Source organism: Polypterus senegalus, chromosome 14 (genome assembly GCF_016835505.1).
Source record: "Polypterus senegalus isolate Bchr_013 chromosome 14, ASM1683550v1, whole genome shotgun sequence".
Classification (NCBI taxonomy): domain Eukaryota; kingdom Metazoa; phylum Chordata; class Cladistia; order Polypteriformes; family Polypteridae; genus Polypterus; species Polypterus senegalus.
In genome coordinates this window covers 94,239,998-94,256,704 of record NC_053167.1, presented here as the reverse complement: position 1 = coordinate 94,256,704, position 16,707 = coordinate 94,239,998, and the positions used below count along the sequence as shown (strand labels likewise).

At 37.0% G+C, this 16,707-nt stretch overlaps 2 protein-coding genes across 2 annotated transcripts in view; one reads left to right on the top strand and one right to left on the bottom strand.

The window, feature by feature from the left end:
* The window catches only part of erich3 (glutamate-rich 3), a 151,008-nt gene that overhangs the window by 62,258 nt on the left and 72,043 nt on the right, over positions 1-16,707 (top strand). The gene's annotated exons all lie outside the window — the stretch shown is intronic.
* tyw3 (tRNA-yW synthesizing protein 3 homolog (S. cerevisiae)) lies at positions 3,495-10,283 on the bottom strand. Its single transcript, XM_039735927.1, has 6 exons — positions 9,964-10,283; positions 9,771-9,851; positions 9,590-9,688; positions 6,868-6,939; positions 6,433-6,566; positions 3,495-3,830 (listed from the first exon to the last, which is right to left on the bottom strand). The coding sequence occupies exons 1-6, from the start codon at positions 10,135-10,137 to the stop codon at positions 3,632-3,634; spliced, it is 759 nt and encodes a 252-aa protein (XP_039591861.1). The 5' UTR covers positions 10,138-10,283; the 3' UTR covers positions 3,495-3,631.

Sequence of the window (16,707 nt, the reverse complement as noted above, 5' to 3'; positions counted from 1 at the left end):
AATAGGCTCCAGCTTCCCCATGTCTCATGAAGCGGGTTTGAAAATGGACGGATGGATGTCTTGATACTTTAAATCTTGTAAAAGAATGAATACAGGAAAGTTAAAATTACTAAAAATGACTTTTTTTGAGAAAATGAAAGCTTTCTCTATTTTCTTTCAGTCCTTATTCTAAGTAATCAAATAGATCTTTATTTCAATTTCTGCCACTCACAGCAGAACTCATTGTGAGTTCAATTTAAGAAACGGAAGACTATATGTCTTAATATTAAGAAAAGGAATGAGAAAAAAAAACCAGTAACAAGTGATTGTTAAACCCTATTTCATATCTCAAAAGTTGGGTTCCACGCAATCGAAATGACTTACGTGATACAAATCTGATCCGATGCTGTAGCTGACTTACTGTATGTTAACCGCTGGCTTCACAATAATGAAATCACAGCAGGCACTTAAAAGGTCGATAAAGCTGGCAGGATGTAATGTTCGCTTTGAGAAACTTTCCATTGTACGTCTAACCAAGCATGTTTGACTCTTTACAAATTGATCTATTTGGACTTTTGCATACACTGCCATTTTACAGATGTTTAAGAATGGCTCAGGAAATTATAGAGGGAGCTCTGGGTTTATAAACCTCATAGACTGTGACTGCTTCTAATCTAATTCTAAATTGGTTCCACACCCATGGCAATGATTCTGCATTAAGCAAATGTTGAAGATTTAGATTGTCCATTTTAATTTTACAGTACATATGTTATTTAAAATTGTGTTTAAAATCATTTAAACACACAGTGAAACATAACTGAGTATAATTTGTCTACAATGTTTGCATAGAACGTTGATATTTGCATTTTCTCTGCACATAACAATGCATTTTCTTGATGTGCGAGACACCATGCCATAGGCCATTTAACAATGTTGAGCATTAGTGCCAATTACAATGTAGCAATTTAGGTATCAATAGACAACACACAATAATAAATTGAACACTACAGGGAGTAAAATAGGAATTTAAGACTACATTAAAAACTCAAGACAGGAAGAAATAAATTAAAGGACTGAGATTAAAATTAGAATGTGCCTTTAAAACGAACATCATGTAATCCTTAGTTTGGATTTATTTGTTTTTAAAGAAGGCAGGTAATTTAAACACGGTAATCAGTAAGCAGCCATGCTGTAAGCAGTCAGTAGGTACAATCACAGCAGTTAATGGTACTCTGGTATATTGGAGTATACGATTCATTACAAGATAAGCTGATTTCCTAACTTATGGTCAATGTTCTATTTTAGAAAAAGAATTGCTTTACTAAATTCTGTCTTAATCATGTGTCCTAGGAGTCTGCAATAGTGTACATCAAAAAATAAAAATAGTCTTGTAAGAGTTAAATGTCTATTCCATATACAATATCTATTTTCCCAAGAAAAGAAAACATGATCATTTACTTATGTGTTTAAAGCGATATAAAACATCCGACATCATGAAAAAGTCATACCAAAATGCCTAAGATGAAAATAGAAAAAGTACAGCAGATAACACAGTATTCTAGTTACCCCATTCTTGACCCAATTTAAAATAAGCAACACATTCTTATATTATTAGATTTATACTTCAGATATAGGCACACACTTAATTCTCTCCTCTGACAATTACCTTTTGGACTTGCTAATTTTTTCATTTTACCAAAGCTACCTTTCATATATTATGCCTTTAAAAAATGAGCAGTTCAAAACAAACAGTACGTTCACAGCATTGGCACATATTTCAGGATACTCTCATTCACAAAATGCAGTGAAATGTTAACCTCATTTTTTGTGCAAGTGACTAGCTGTGGTACATTTAAAGAATAACTGCGCCACCTTCTGGCTACTGTGAGGGCTGCACTTGAATAACGCAAACTGACCTAATGCTTTTTGGCAAAGAACATTAAAATGATCTCCTCCTGATGACAAGATGGCTTCAATTTTCACTATCACAAGCAAAATATTGATATTTTTCCATTGTACATGTTTAAACTAAGCAGAAGCTAATGATCTGGCAGGGCACAAGGGCAAAGAATAATTATATAAATACAGTTTTCCAGTTTCATTAATCTTGGGATAAACTGTGTACACTTTAATTTTAATAGACCATCAACTTTAAAGACGTTTGTAAGAAAAGAAGGCCATCTACAACACAATAAGGATTAATGATATGCAGAATTTGTATATATTATGGCAAAAATAAACCACTGCAAACTGATACTTTGTTTAAGAAAGCATGCCTAATGAATCATACGTCTACATTGCAGATAACAAACCTTTTTATTTTAGCAAAAATTACAGAACTATTTGAAGTAGATATTTAAGCTATAAAAGGATTGCTATAAACCAGATAAAGTATACACTTTCACCACAGAAACTTAATTATAATTTAACTATGGCAGTATGTACTTTTATTTTATATGTAACAAATATATATTTGAAAAAAACTGATATACGAAGTGTTTAAAATAAATGTTTAGCAAGTCAAATATGGGGTGTGAACTTGCAGTCAAATACATTCAAACCGACTACATTATGAATAAACATAATTCATTCAAATAATCTAATAAATAATATATGCAAGTCAATATACTAAGATTCATATCTTCTACCAGACAGGCAATAATATTTCCTAAAAAGTTTAAGCATTGACATAAATGTAAAGAATTATTATTAAAAAAAAATTATAATCATTACCATGCAATTCACAGTATGTACATGTCAGCTGTTGCTCTCCCTTATGTCAGAAAATCACATCTCCGAAATGCAGTCCCATTCTCATTTCCTTTATGGGTTTCATAAAATGGTACACATGCAATTATTACCACACACTTTTTAAATTATTTTTTAAACACAGCAACACTTTAAGGCAACCTTGAAATAACATTTTCCGATGCTTTTCTGCTGAATTATAAATGATAGCCCTACACAAAGAAAACCAATGCAAAACTGGGCTTTATTAGAACTAACCAAGCAAAATGCAAGTTTCACATCAGCCCAAGTATGTATACAGCTCAGCTGCATTTCACATATATTGAATCTGTGTATTTTTTTTTCAAAACAAAGATAAAATATTTGTATAAACTGAGTAATAATTTAAAATAACTCCCCTATATTACAAACTTAGACAACAAATGTCTAATAAATAAATGTTGGAGTAGCTCTATATGGTGTTGGGTCCTGCCTTGTCCTCAGGGCTGTTGGAATAGGCTCCAGCTCCACACAATTTCCAATTTTAGAATAAACTACTTCAGAAAATGAATGAAAAGATGCACATATTTGTACAAAATATTTATTTAATTCTATTTTAGAATTTCTTACATTTTGTTAAAAGTTCATGATATCAACCAAGAGAATAAACTGAAAAAGGTGACTTATATAAAGCCATAAATAAGTTTACTAAAAAAAATTTAGAACACTTTAAATTTGCTCATATACAAAAAAAAATGCCTAGCATTCTGTACACTCTCCACTCATTGTATGTATTATTTAATATCTACGCTAACACAAATGTACAGGAAAGCCTACTCTTGGGCCACTTGTGTTTTACTATCAATACCATTGAATCATAAACTAAAATGCTCCAACATATCTTAGCTTAAACTGATGTACATTTCTATTTAAAAAAAGTCAGCCCAGTCTCTAGAAGGTCATCATCGTCGCTTTGCATGTCATCTTCCCCAGTGGTAATTACACATTTGGTCTTGTTTTGGCCCTTTCTCCGTCTTCGAGTGTACACACGTTCATTTTCTTCAACTCTTTTATTTGTAGGATTTTCATCTGTAGTTAATGCATGCTGTAAGCAGCTGAAGAACCTACACACAGTAAACACCACAATATATTAATTACTGTTATAAAGAAAAAAAAAATCATGATGTCAAAGTTTAAAACACACATTTTAGTGAAATTAAATTTAAATTGTTTTCAATTAAAATGTATGATAATTCAAGTTAGTGATGGGCTAGATAGTGTCTGCCCAGGATTGGTTCTTTATTTGCATTTCACCTGCTGGTTTAGATTCCTGGTCTCTCTGGCCCTGTTTTATACATGAGATGGAATCTGATAATAGATGTATAGAAAGAACTATATTGCTCAAATGCATAACTACACAATTGTATTTCACCAAAATATATGGCACATTTTTTTCAAAGTCTGCTCAATACTATTAAAAAAATCAAGACTCAAAAAAAGGCAATGGCAGAACCAATTACTTAATTTTGATAAAAATGCTCTTGGTTTTTGATGTGAATTACTGCAGAGACCTATACAGTGTACATCACTGTGAAATCCCACCTGGCAGACATGCACTACCCTAACCCCCAAGATACTTCATCTGAAAAACGTGCTACTTTGTAAGCACTATGAGGCAGCAATGTTGTTCGCTGTCTACCATATCAATATCTATACGTAATCAAGGACAAAGAGCAAGGCGACATAAAGGGGAAGCACAATTAATGGAAGAGGAGAATACAGACAAACTCTAGGACTGTCTGCTTAAATGTGTTCTGATAAATGATATATTTATCTCAAAATCTGCATTTTCTGCACGAAATTATTATATAAAGCAAACATGTGACCTGCCTCTCAAAATGAATATTTCTTATATTTGTTTGCTTGTTTCTGGTGTTACAGCACTGTCAACTGCCTGAAGAAGGGGCCTGAGTTGCCTTGAAAGCTTGCATATTGTAATCTTTTTAGTTAGCCAATAAAAGGTGTTATTTTGCTTGGCTTTTCTCTACATTCATAATGGTTAACACGGTACAACAACCTAGTACTACAGGTAAAAACAGAAATTTTGAGGTAAGGTAGTTACACTCGCTAATCATGGTGGCCAAGACAGGGGCTTAGTGTTGCTTGTTGTTTAGCACATGCACGTTAACAATTTCACTCGTTTTCTCTACATGTGACAATAATGACCCCATACCACACAGACTGAGGTGCACAATATAAAAGAACCATTCCATGAAGGTAGCACACAAGATTAGTATTTTCTCAGTGATTTTCTTTCTCCATACATCAAATTTTTAATGTACACCTTCAGTTATAAAGGCAATACCTGTTTTTGAATGTAAACTTGACAGACAGTGAGGCTAAGAAGAAGAGTTATGGATATAAGTTGTCCATCCATCCATTATCCAACCCGCTATATCGAGCCAATCCCAGCCAAAACCGGGCACACGGCAGGTAACGTGCATAATTTAGATTTCAAAAAATGGCACATTCTGATTAACATCTTCTTTCTGATCCATCAATAAAATATTCATTTGAAATACACTTATACACCACAATACTAATACATTTAAGAAAAATCTGAGGAAATATGGAAAATCACTTTTATATTTTCACCTAATGTTTAGGTTAGCAAACTAAAACTACCAGTAAAAGAAAAGATATGTTAACAGATTACAGTAACCTTTTAACATTATAAAAATGAAAAAAGTGAATTTAATGAAACCACCAATTTCTTTGCATATGTGCAGTTGTAAATTTTAGAATCGTGCAATTTAAAAATTCCTAGCAGCTGCTCAGATTTTCACCTCATTTACTGTATGTGTCCTACTGTCAACTACAACACGTTCTTGTTGCCCAGTGGGATTTGCAGACTTCCATAAAACAAACAACAGACTGCATGGTAACGCAGTGGTTATTACTGCTGTCTCACAGTTAAAAACTATGGAGTTAAAACCTTGGCCTGGGTGCTGTCTGTATGGAGTATACACATTCTCACCAGGTTCTGGTCTCTTTACACATAGATAAATATGTCGACTAGGCTGACTGATGATTATAAATTTGAGAAGTGTGTGCATGAACATACATATGATCTGCAATAGAAAAATCTCCCATGCTCGGCTGGCTCCTGTCTTGCAAGTGATGCCGCAAGAATAAGCTCCCTCTGTTCATAAAAGAAAAAAAAAAGAAAACAAAAATATTGCCTTTAATTTGTAGCAATCTCATTCTACTGTGAATGGATCAGTACTGAATAGTGCATGGACTGCCTTTAAATTTTCTTTCTATACTACAGTATGTGCTGCTTTAATGTTTGTAGAGATTGTCACACACATGTGTATGAGAGGCAGCTAAAGGGCTTGAATGAGAATAATTCGGAGCCAAACTGGGAGGTGGCGGAGTGCACTGACTCTCTCTCATTTTTATATGACCGTTCATGGGAAATTCCACCTGGCCCTGATGACATCATTCCTGGTTCCTGCCCCTTTGATGTCACTTCCTATACTGACCTTTAAAACTGCCACCTTTCCTCCATCCCCTCATTTCTGTGCTGGACTCCAACCTGTACACCTCAGTACAAACCATTAAACCAATTTTGCAGCCAGGGAATAATGTACGGGTGGCTGCCCCAAACCTTTCTGTGGCTTCTTTGATTTTGTGACAACATGCAACAGCCTTGAGACAACAAACCTTTCTATTCTTTTCTGGTTTTCTTCCATTTTCTGATTAGCTACTTCAACCAAAAAATCAATGTACTCTTCGGTAACAAGTAGTTGACCCTCACGAGTTAAAGGCACTTCCAAACAGTGAGTGCTACGTACAGCCTGGTGGAACAAATTGAAAATTACAGAAAAAAATCAGATTTTATTAAAATAAAACACAAATAGCTAGATAGGTAGTCTTTAAGCTATTTTAACAAAAGTAATGAACATTCATCTGTGTACTAGTTAGCTTTTTTTTCAGATTTTAAAGCATTAACCTATAGCATGCTATCTAAAACTATACTATAAACTATACTACAAATGTATACAAAATGTTGTCTAATCTATAATTTTTTCTCAAAAGAAACGCTAAAGATGCATAGCATTTTTACACTGAAAAAAATGTATTATACAGTAACTTAACCATTATTATTTTTCCTTTCTTGCCAACAGTTATCCCAGAGTTCCTAAATCCAGAGTTTATTGCCACTGAGTGCTGAAAAACAGACAAATGTTAAGATTAGACATGAACCATCTACTCACTTCATACTATTTTCAATTCACAGTTTCTTTCTTGTCTTCTTTTGCACTACTGCTCTCAGTTTACAGCAGTGTTTTTGAAAACAGTTATACAATGGAAGTGGCAACTAAAATGTGACAGGGCAAAAATATCCAGTCTTAATAGTAATATAATGGGACAAGAATAGCATGAAGGAGAACAATTCAAACAGACAACACAAATGACTGAGCTTTATACCTACAAGTATTACAATGATTTACTGTACGTCTGCAAAGTATGGTGGTTATTGCAAATGAATGAGTTTGTTTTCATTCAACCATTTTTAATTTATTTTGAATTGCGGTTATTGACAAGGTGGAAAATCAACTTGTGACCAAGTTGTTGCTCAGTCACAGAATCAACTCAGTTTTTGGCCAAAATATTCTGATACTTTGAACATTATACTCAAAACTGTTGACTTAAGCCAGAGAACCAGTGTCTACAGGAGAAAAAAAAACTATTCGACAGCATCAACAACTGGGTATGAGTTTTATTAATTTTGGTGTATCCTTCTCCTGATGGAGGAATTACTTACAGCGTGAGTGGCCAAAGATTTCAGTTTTGGTCCAATCATAGGAAATGATTCTAATCCAAGCACTAATGATGTCTGTCAAAGTCCAGTTGCTTCAATATATTTTGACTTTTGAGTAAGGACTTTCTTCTAGCAACCCTGTCATGTGTCTCACTGGCATGGATGTACTGTATAATGTCGGGAACCCTTGAGATACTTTTCTGTATTCCTCAACTTTTTCTTCATTGTGTATGAAGACATGATTTACTTGCCTCCCCTTCCAGGTAGGATAGCTTCTGGCTTAGTGATTCTGTTGGTGCTCAGTGGTATATTTAACTTTTTATGTACTTTGTCTATCCAATAACTAATTAGTGATGATCAGAACAATTTCTCTCCTTTACTTTAGTACTAGGGTGTTGTACTGTGTTACCCATTATGAATGTAGTGAGAAGTCAAGCAAAATGACACCAAAGGGGCCCGAGTTGCCTCGAAAGCTTGCATATTGTAATCTCTTTAGTTAGCCAATAAAAGGTGTCATTTTGCTTGACTTCTCTCTCCTTTACTTTCAAAGTGTATTATTATTTTTTTACATCCTCATGAAAAGTCCAAAATACATTCCAGCTAGATGCAACTTAAATTGTATTATAGTTTTTTTTTTTTTTTAATACAGATGCAAGTGTTCTGAGGTTTTTATGCAAAAAATGTTTTGAAATATGGCTAGCATGGTGGCACTTGGCACTACTGCTGCACAGCTCTAGGAATCTGGTCGCCATGCTTCAGGAATCAGCCTAGTTACTGTGTGCTCTGCATACAACTCTTCTTACCCCCAATACCATCATGGGTTTTCTTTCCACTTCTTGTGCATGTTAGGTTGACTGGCACCAGTAAACCGGTCTGATATGACTGAAGGTGTGTGTGTGTGTGTGTATATCTGTGAGATTGTATCCCACATTAGACTGGTGTCTTTTTCAGAGCTGATTACTGCCTTGTGCCTGACAGGGCCAGGATTCAGCACTTTGCAAACCCTGAATTGGATTAAGAAGCTTCATTAAATGGGTACATGTTTCACAGATTATATTAGTAAGTAAACACACAGCCTAGACATTTTTTTATTCTAAAATAAGGCTTATAATTTGTACTATTCATTTTACATATTTTTGATAATCATTGTTACGGGGCACCAAAATTCTTAAGCTCAGTGTGCATACACATATAACATCTCATTTTCTCAACTGTTTCTTCTGGTGGGGGTTGCAGCTATACATATTACAATAAAAATATATTTCCTTTTGCTAAAACAGATCAAATAATTTTGGAAAAAGTCCTTTGCTCCCTACAACCCAATATTACATCAGGCATCTGATAATGAAATTGGGTTATGGGTACTAGTAGAACACAAAAAAATGGCTAACGCTTCTTTCGATGCATTGAGAAATAAATCACATTAAATAATATAATACTTAATCCCGTGACCCTGTGTTAGGATATAGCAGGTTGAGAAATGACTGACTTAATATGCATACATTTTGCGTGATTTTCAAAACAAAAATAATTTTTTCAAATCTATAAGAAGGCAGACAATGGGGAAGTGTTGACTTTACTGTTAGACCTTACAGACTCTCAGACAGATCTCTATTATACTGCCTTCTGTTCTGAATTTACTGTATGTAACATATTCTGCCCAAGAAAGGTCACTTTCCTCACTCCTCCTTTCAAGCAAGTAGTACTGCACCAGTCGACTGTAGAAAAGTTTACACCCACAGGTTTTAAGGTTACTGAACAGCCAATCATATTAACAAATATTAGTACAGAACAAACACTGTGCGTGTTATACAGTGCATAATTGTGTGTGAATATACTGTACATACATATACCTACAGACATATACATATATATATATAAACATATGTATTGCATTCTATGTATACCCTCTTTGCGTGGGTGGCATTTCTTGTTAATGTACTGTCACGGGTCTGAGGAGACATGCAAACAAGAAATTCTATGGACAGTGCATATCATGTACTATAAAAATACGACAAACGTTAACTACTAGGGAAATAGTAGCCATGTCATTACCAGTAGCTGCGCATCTTCCAACCGATGACACTGCACGTGAAGTACAAACGGCTCAAACTTGAAAACTGCATCTCCCTGGGATTTCTGCAGGCTGGAAATCTAATGACACGGAGAAAATTATCACAAAAGACTGACTGAAATCGCCATGCTAGTAAAATGTGAATAAAACGTGTGCTCTCACCAGGTCTTCCTTCGCGCATTTCTGATGAGTGACAAACAACCAGGCACAGCCCTGCTTCTGCACTTCGGTACTGCCACTCGCCTGAAGAAAAATTCACAGATGGGGTGTCAGTGTTTAGGCTTTTCATGTTTGCTGAATTATCCACATGAACACAATCAATTCTAGCCCCTGGCCCAGTCAGAGACGACCCTACCCCGTCTATTAGTATTATCCTTCCGGAGCAGGAACTGGTGCTGAAAAAGTTTTCTGATTTGTTGAGACAGCTAACGAGGTGAACAATAATTTCATCAATAGTGCCTTTTTTGCTTAAATCTGTCTTGCTCAAACACTGCTCCTTCCACTGCTTGAAAGAATTAAAAGAGTCCATTTCTGCAGAATTGTTCGAAAATTATTCTAACATCTCAATTCACTGTTTTATTAAATCGAACAACTTGTTAAATGTTAGATTTCAAAAGCCAGAAAGATAAGGTAAAAAGTCGTAACTGAGCTACGGCGGCTTACTGGAGACAAACTACACAGCCAGTCGTGCGCCGTGCGCAACACTGTCGGTGACGCAATCGCTCTAATTTTAAAAAAACTAAAGTCCAAGTGTGAAGAGGGACATTGCAACAGAACGGAATCTAAATGCAGGTGTGTCTGTTGTGTTGTATATACGTAAACATAGAAATATACAAGACAACCAAACCTCATATTGATATTTTCCCCAAAACACAATTATTTAATTTAGCAGTTCTAAAAGTGGATACATTGACGCAAGTAAAAATGTTTACACGTGTACAGGAAAATAGTAGATACTGTTACTTTGCGGGAAGACGGTGTCATAGTGGTCATCTTTACTCGCTGTCAGAACCTAAAGGCAAAGGAAAGAGTTCTGTACCTCGGCAACCAGACTACAGATCGCCGTTTAATGGGTTACTTTTTGATCATTTATTTTTATAAATCTAATAAAATCAGACACCAAAAAACACACACACACTCACAATCCCTGTATATTTGTATTTCTTTTTACTTTTAACTAATGTGCTAATTCACAGGCAGAACCCGCTAAAGCATCTTCCGTCATAATTTTCTTAGGGTATACTTAAACCCCTCTGCTGTGGAAACCAAAGTCTCGAGGACTTCAAATTTCCAGGTGATAGGTCTATTGTCTGCGTGTCTTGCAATGAAGGGCCCGATTTCAGAACTGCTGTCTACCTAACGGATGGAGAAGATAAGGAAAGGACTGTGCGACAAGGCTTTCTTTAGTCTTTGTGTCTTACCTTTTTACATGTTAATCTCTTCTTATTTCCTGTATTCTTTTCAGTAAGTTTTTGTTTTTTTTGTCTTTTCAGTTGTCACATTATATTGTTTTCGTTTCATTGCTAAGGTACCATTTATTTCATTATTCGTCTTTCTACTTTTCATTATAGTCTCATTAATTCTCCCCTTTTCCGTAGATATGTGTCATGCCCCAGAGTCCCTATCACCAGCTTTAGCAGGAAATTGGGGTACATGAAGTATCAGGACCGAGAGTCAGCGAGAACAATAGGGGAGGCAGACACAGCTGATGTAACAACTAAAAAGGCGTTTTTAACGATGAATTAAAAGTCCATCCATCCCGCAATATCCTAATCCCAGCCAACAAAGGGCGCAAGGCAGAAAACAACCCTGGCAGGGCGCCAGCCCACCGCAGGGCATATACACACACAGCGCACACACTAGGGACAATTTAGAATCGCCAATCCACCAAACCTGCATGTCTTTGGACTGTGGGAGGAAACCGGAGTACAAGGAGGAAACCCACGCAGACACGGGGAGAACATACAAACACCACGCAGGGAGGACCTGGGAGGCGGCAGCACTACCCACTCCACCACCGTGATGCCAAGAATTAAATGTCCATGAAGAAATTACAAAAAAGTTCCAAAATCTGTTTTCAACACTTGGCACACACCAAAAATAATATTCCAAGAAAAGGAAGGATGAAACGTCTTTTTAATAAGCTCTTCGGTAAAAAAAGCATGCTTTCCCAACCCCTACAGAAAATTCAGGGTAAAGACTGACTTGTCCTGGCAAATCTAAAAACCTGCTATTCCCGGCCGATCCATCACACCGCAGCACACGTACTGACCTGTTCTTGGTCTGAACCGAACTCCCCTGTTTCTGGAGTAAACACCAGCTTTTATCCCGAGTAAACCACCCGGGTCTAACATCCCTTTGCGCACCCTGGTCACGCGCCTATAGCCTAAAAGTTATGCAGCACTGTTATGTGCCGACTGCGCCGTTGTTACTTCGTAGCTCTTCAGCCACCAAATACCACAGCCGCACTAGCAGAACACTGAGACAAAGCACGACGGGCAACTGGCACGCGCCCCCACCCGGGGGCCCTTCGCCACCCCGTCCGCTCCATGCCCGACACCCCACGACCACTCCACTTGTGCACCCAAGCAACAAACCGGTAAGTAGCAAAAGTTTTTCTGTTCTTTTATTGATTTATTTTTTTCTGTTCTTTTATTATAAGGACGGTACATGCAAATAAACAATAAGGATCAAAGCATTTTTTAATTATTACATTGAATGGCGTTTCCTCACAGTTTTTTTTTTACAATTGTAATTATGGGGATTCATCCATGAACATGCATGAAAACCTATTTCATGTGTTTAGATAATATGAACTGAGCATGGTCTTCATGCAAAATTAATGTAAAATATACACCTGTATAGATGAATTAACAATTGAATTCTTATTTGTATCTCTGTGTTTTAGCTCTATGAATGATGCAGCGTTGTTCAATAACACATGGAAAATTCGTTCCACTTTAAATGCCGCTACAATGCCGCAACGGTTACAAAATAAAAACAATGTAAACCAACCGCCATAAAAATAATTTAAAAATTCATAATCAGGCTGTATTGGGAGACACAGATAAAAGTTGACAGTAATTAATTCAGAATTTGGCTGACCTGCTGTACTTTTTCCAGTACATATCTTGTCGGATGCTGTCTGAGCGTGCAGAAGTTTAAAGTGTGAAAGGTTATGGAGAGCCAAAAATTTAAAGTCGATGATGGATGATGGATAGATGGATAGACTGTCTTGCTTCAGTGTGTCGGGTCCAACAAATGCAGAATCTGAAAATGCAAGGGAGTGGTAACACTATTTGTAACTTTAAGAAAATAATGCTTTGGTACAATAAACCAATTAATGTCTGACTAAATTCACCATCCTTTTTCTTGTAATATCTGCAAAACAAAGAACGTTCTCACTGTTTCGCCAAAAAGAGCTCAAGAAATGCTTTCTGACAGATTTATGTAGCACAAGAATTAAAACAAAAGGCAAGTATTGTATAGTGAAAAGGAAAAGCAAACACTGTAGCAAAGTGATAATAGGAATAAGCAGAAATAAAAAAAACATCTTTAGTATATACTGTTGCAGAAGACCAGTCCTGGCACAGACAGGCAGATACCAATAAGTCCTACACATATATTTATTTACACACTATTTACAAATAAATAAAGTCCCGCACACAACCCAGTGTTCCTTCACCAATCATCCCAGTCCGGGCCTCTCCTCTCCTCTCCTCTTCTCCTCTCCTCTCCTCTCCTCTCCTCTCCTCTCCGTCCACTTCCACCCAACTCCGGCTGATGACTGGAGGGAGGCGGCCCCTTTTATTCCCACCCAGATGTGCTCCAGGTGCCCCCTGATGAGCTTCCTGCGTCATTTCCTGGTGTGGTGGAAGTGCCGCATGAGCACCCGGAAGCACTCCAGGTGTCCCTGGTATTTCTTCCTCCAGCACCTCCGGGTGTGGCAGAAGTGCTGATGTCCAGGGCTCCTTACTCGTCTGGGCACCCCCTGACAGTGGCCATGGGCCCCTGTAGGGTTGAGCTTCCATGCTCAATTCCCATGGCCCCCATGCCAACCAAGGCAGCTGCCCTCTTGTGGTCCGGGGGAGGCACAGTCCCTCTCCTGGTCCTTCCAGGTGTCACAGCTGGGCACAGTTCCCAGCCGACCACCACATTGTATATACACGTCGTATGAAAAAGTTTGGGAACGCTTTTTAATTCTTTAGATTTTTGTTTATCATTGGCTGAGCTTTCAAAGTAGCAACTTCATTTTAATATACTAGGGGGCTTCGCTCGCCAACCACCGTTTCTGTTTTTCCGGATACACACTTTTAAGATTTTTTATTTCTTTGAATTGTTGCTATTTCTTTAGTTTCACTTTTATTTCAGAACTTCTGTAAAAACAATATTTGGAATCTTTCGAGTCCCAATGTGCTGAATCTTTTAAAATGAGGTGTTTAAAGACTTTCTACCATAATTCAGGATAGGTTTCTCTGTTTGGAATTTCAGCAGAGACAAAATGATCTACATCATCAGCAGTTAATAATTGTTTTTTGCAAAGTAACCAATAAATGCATGTGAGTTAAACTCCGTTTTTGACATTTTCTTGACTTAAACTTCAAAGCCTTACAATATTTACATACTTCTGACATATCACCTGTGTCCATATATTCGATCTCTATTCACCTTTTCGTTATTTCTCCGAGTAATAATTTCTCTTTCTTTGCACTAATGCAAAGTTTACTTTCTTTGTTTTGACACTGCCGTTGTTTGCTGCTTTCATATTCTATATCTTGCTCTGCATGTGTTTCATGGCTATGTTTTCTTTTGAGTCTTTTGAATTCCAGTTTTCATTATCTCTAACTTGCTCTGCATGTGTTTGCCCCCCTTGTTTTTTAATCTCTTTATGACGTTTTACTTTGTTTTCTACTCTGTCTTTTATTTTTGACCTCGCTTTATCCTGCTGTTGTTTCAATGACACCTGGTCCGTGGTGATTGCTTTCCTTTTTCGAATAATAATTTCCATTTATTTGCGATACTGCAATCTTTACTTTCTTTTCTTTATACTTTCTAATTTTCCTACTTTCATATTCTTTAACTTTCTCCACATGTCTATTGCACCGTTTTTTTTTTGAGCCTTTCGAATTCCACTGCTTTTATAATCTCTAACCTGCTCTGCATGTGTATAGCGTCAACGTCCAGATTGAACGTTCCTTTTTTTCAGTTCCACTTGTTCCGGGCTGATAATTACTTTCCTTATTTTCTGAATTTGCACCTAGATTATTTATTCTTTTTTGCCTCTCCAACGCTTTTGAGTCTCTTTTCTCCATGCTGCTTTCTTTTTTGCTTAGTCGTCTACGTTTCATTTATAACGCATTGTTCTTATACGCTTTATATGCGCTGAGAACCATGGATCTGTGTGTGTTCCAAGCCAAAACACAACTGAGTGTGTTGCTGCTCGTGCTCTTATTTGGTTGTAAGTAGGGAGTGTCTTGCAAGAATCTCATTTATGTCATCGCGAGACGGTCCTGGGTCAATCTCTTGCCACAAAGTCTCATGTTTAAGGTCCCCGCGAGGCGCTGACATGCCTTTTGGAAACAGTAGTATTTCAGCAGTGACATTAAGTTTATTGGATTAACAGAAAATATGCAATATGCCATAACAAAATTAAACAGGTGCATAAATTTCAGCACCCCAGCAGAGATATTACATCAATACTTAGTTGAGCTTCCTTTTGCAAATATAACAGCCTCTAGACGCCTCCTATAGCCTTTGATGAGTGTCTGGATTCTGGATGGAGGTATTTTTGACCATTCTTCCATACAAAATCTCTCCAGTTTAGTTAAATTTGTTGGTTGCCGAGCACGGACAGCCTGCTTCAAATCATCCCATAGATTTTCGACAGCCATTCCAGAACATTGTACTTCTCTCTCTGCATGAATGTCTTTGTAGATTTCAAACTGTGTTTTGGGTCATTGTCTTGTTGGAATATTCAACCCCTGCGTAACTTCAATTTTATGACTGATGCTTGAACATTATTCTGAAGAATTTCTTGATATTGGGTTGAATTCATCTGACTATTGACTTTAACAAGGGCCCCAGTCCCTGATATAGCCACACAGCACAATGGAACCTCCACCAAATTTGACAGTAGGTAGCAGGTGTTTTTCTTGGAATGCGGTGTTTTTCTTCCGCCATGCAAAGCACTTTTTGTTATGACCAAATAACTCAATTTTTGTCTCATCAGTCCAAAGCACTTTGTTCCAAAATGAATCTGGCTTGTCTAAATGAGCATTTTCATACAACAAGTGAGTCTGTTTGTGGCGCGAGTGCAGAAAGGGCTTCTTTCTTATCACCCTGCCATACAGATGTTCTTTGTGCAAATTGCACTGAATTGTAGAACAATGTACAGATACACGATCTGCAGATGTTCTTGCAGGTCATTGGAGGTGATCTGTGAGTTGTCTGTAACCATTCTCACAATCCTGCATATGCCGCTCCTGTATTTTTCTTGGCCTGCCAGACCATGGGTTTAACAGCAACTGTGCCTGTGGCCTTCCATTTCCTGATTATATTCCTTACAGTTGAAACTGACAGTTTAACCCTCTGAGATAGCTTTTTGTAGCCTTACCCTAAACCATGATACTGAACAGTCTTTGTTTTCAGATATTTTGAGAGTTGCTTTGAGGATCCCATGCTGTCACTCTTCAGAGGAGAGTCAAAGGGAAGCACAACTTGTAATTGACCACCTTACATACCTTTTCTCATGATTGGACACACCTGTCTATGAAGTTCAAGGCTTAACGAGCTAATCCAACCAATTTGGTGTTGCATGTAATCAGTATTGAGCAGTTACATGCATTCAAATCAGCAAAATTACAAGGGGACCCAAATTATTACACAGCCAGTTTTTTACATTTGATTTAATTTCATACAACTAATTACTGCTTCAATAAAACTCTTTGTTTGGAAAACACCCCAGTACTCCGATGTTCCTAAGAAATGAAAGACATACACCTGTTTTCGTTTTTGTTGAAAGTAGAGTGAATTATTATGCAGGCTAAGAGGCGTTCTCAAACTTTTTCATATGACTGTAAAATACAAAGTTGACTGACTG

Excerpts from the sequence above, each read along its gene's own strand:
- tyw3 (XM_039735927.1), bottom strand. The coding sequence starts at position 10,137 with ATGGACTCTTTTAATTCTTTCAAGCAGTGGAAGGAGCAGTGTTTGAGC. Across the intron at positions 6,940-9,589 it reads TGGAAGATGCGCAGCTACTG|CACTCAGTGGCAATAAACTC; the intron begins GTAATGACATGG and ends TCTGTTTTTCAG. Across the intron at positions 3,831-6,432 it reads AACCAGAAAAGAATAGAAAG|GTTCTTCAGCTGCTTACAGC; the intron begins GTTTGTTGTCTC and ends TACTGTGTGTAG.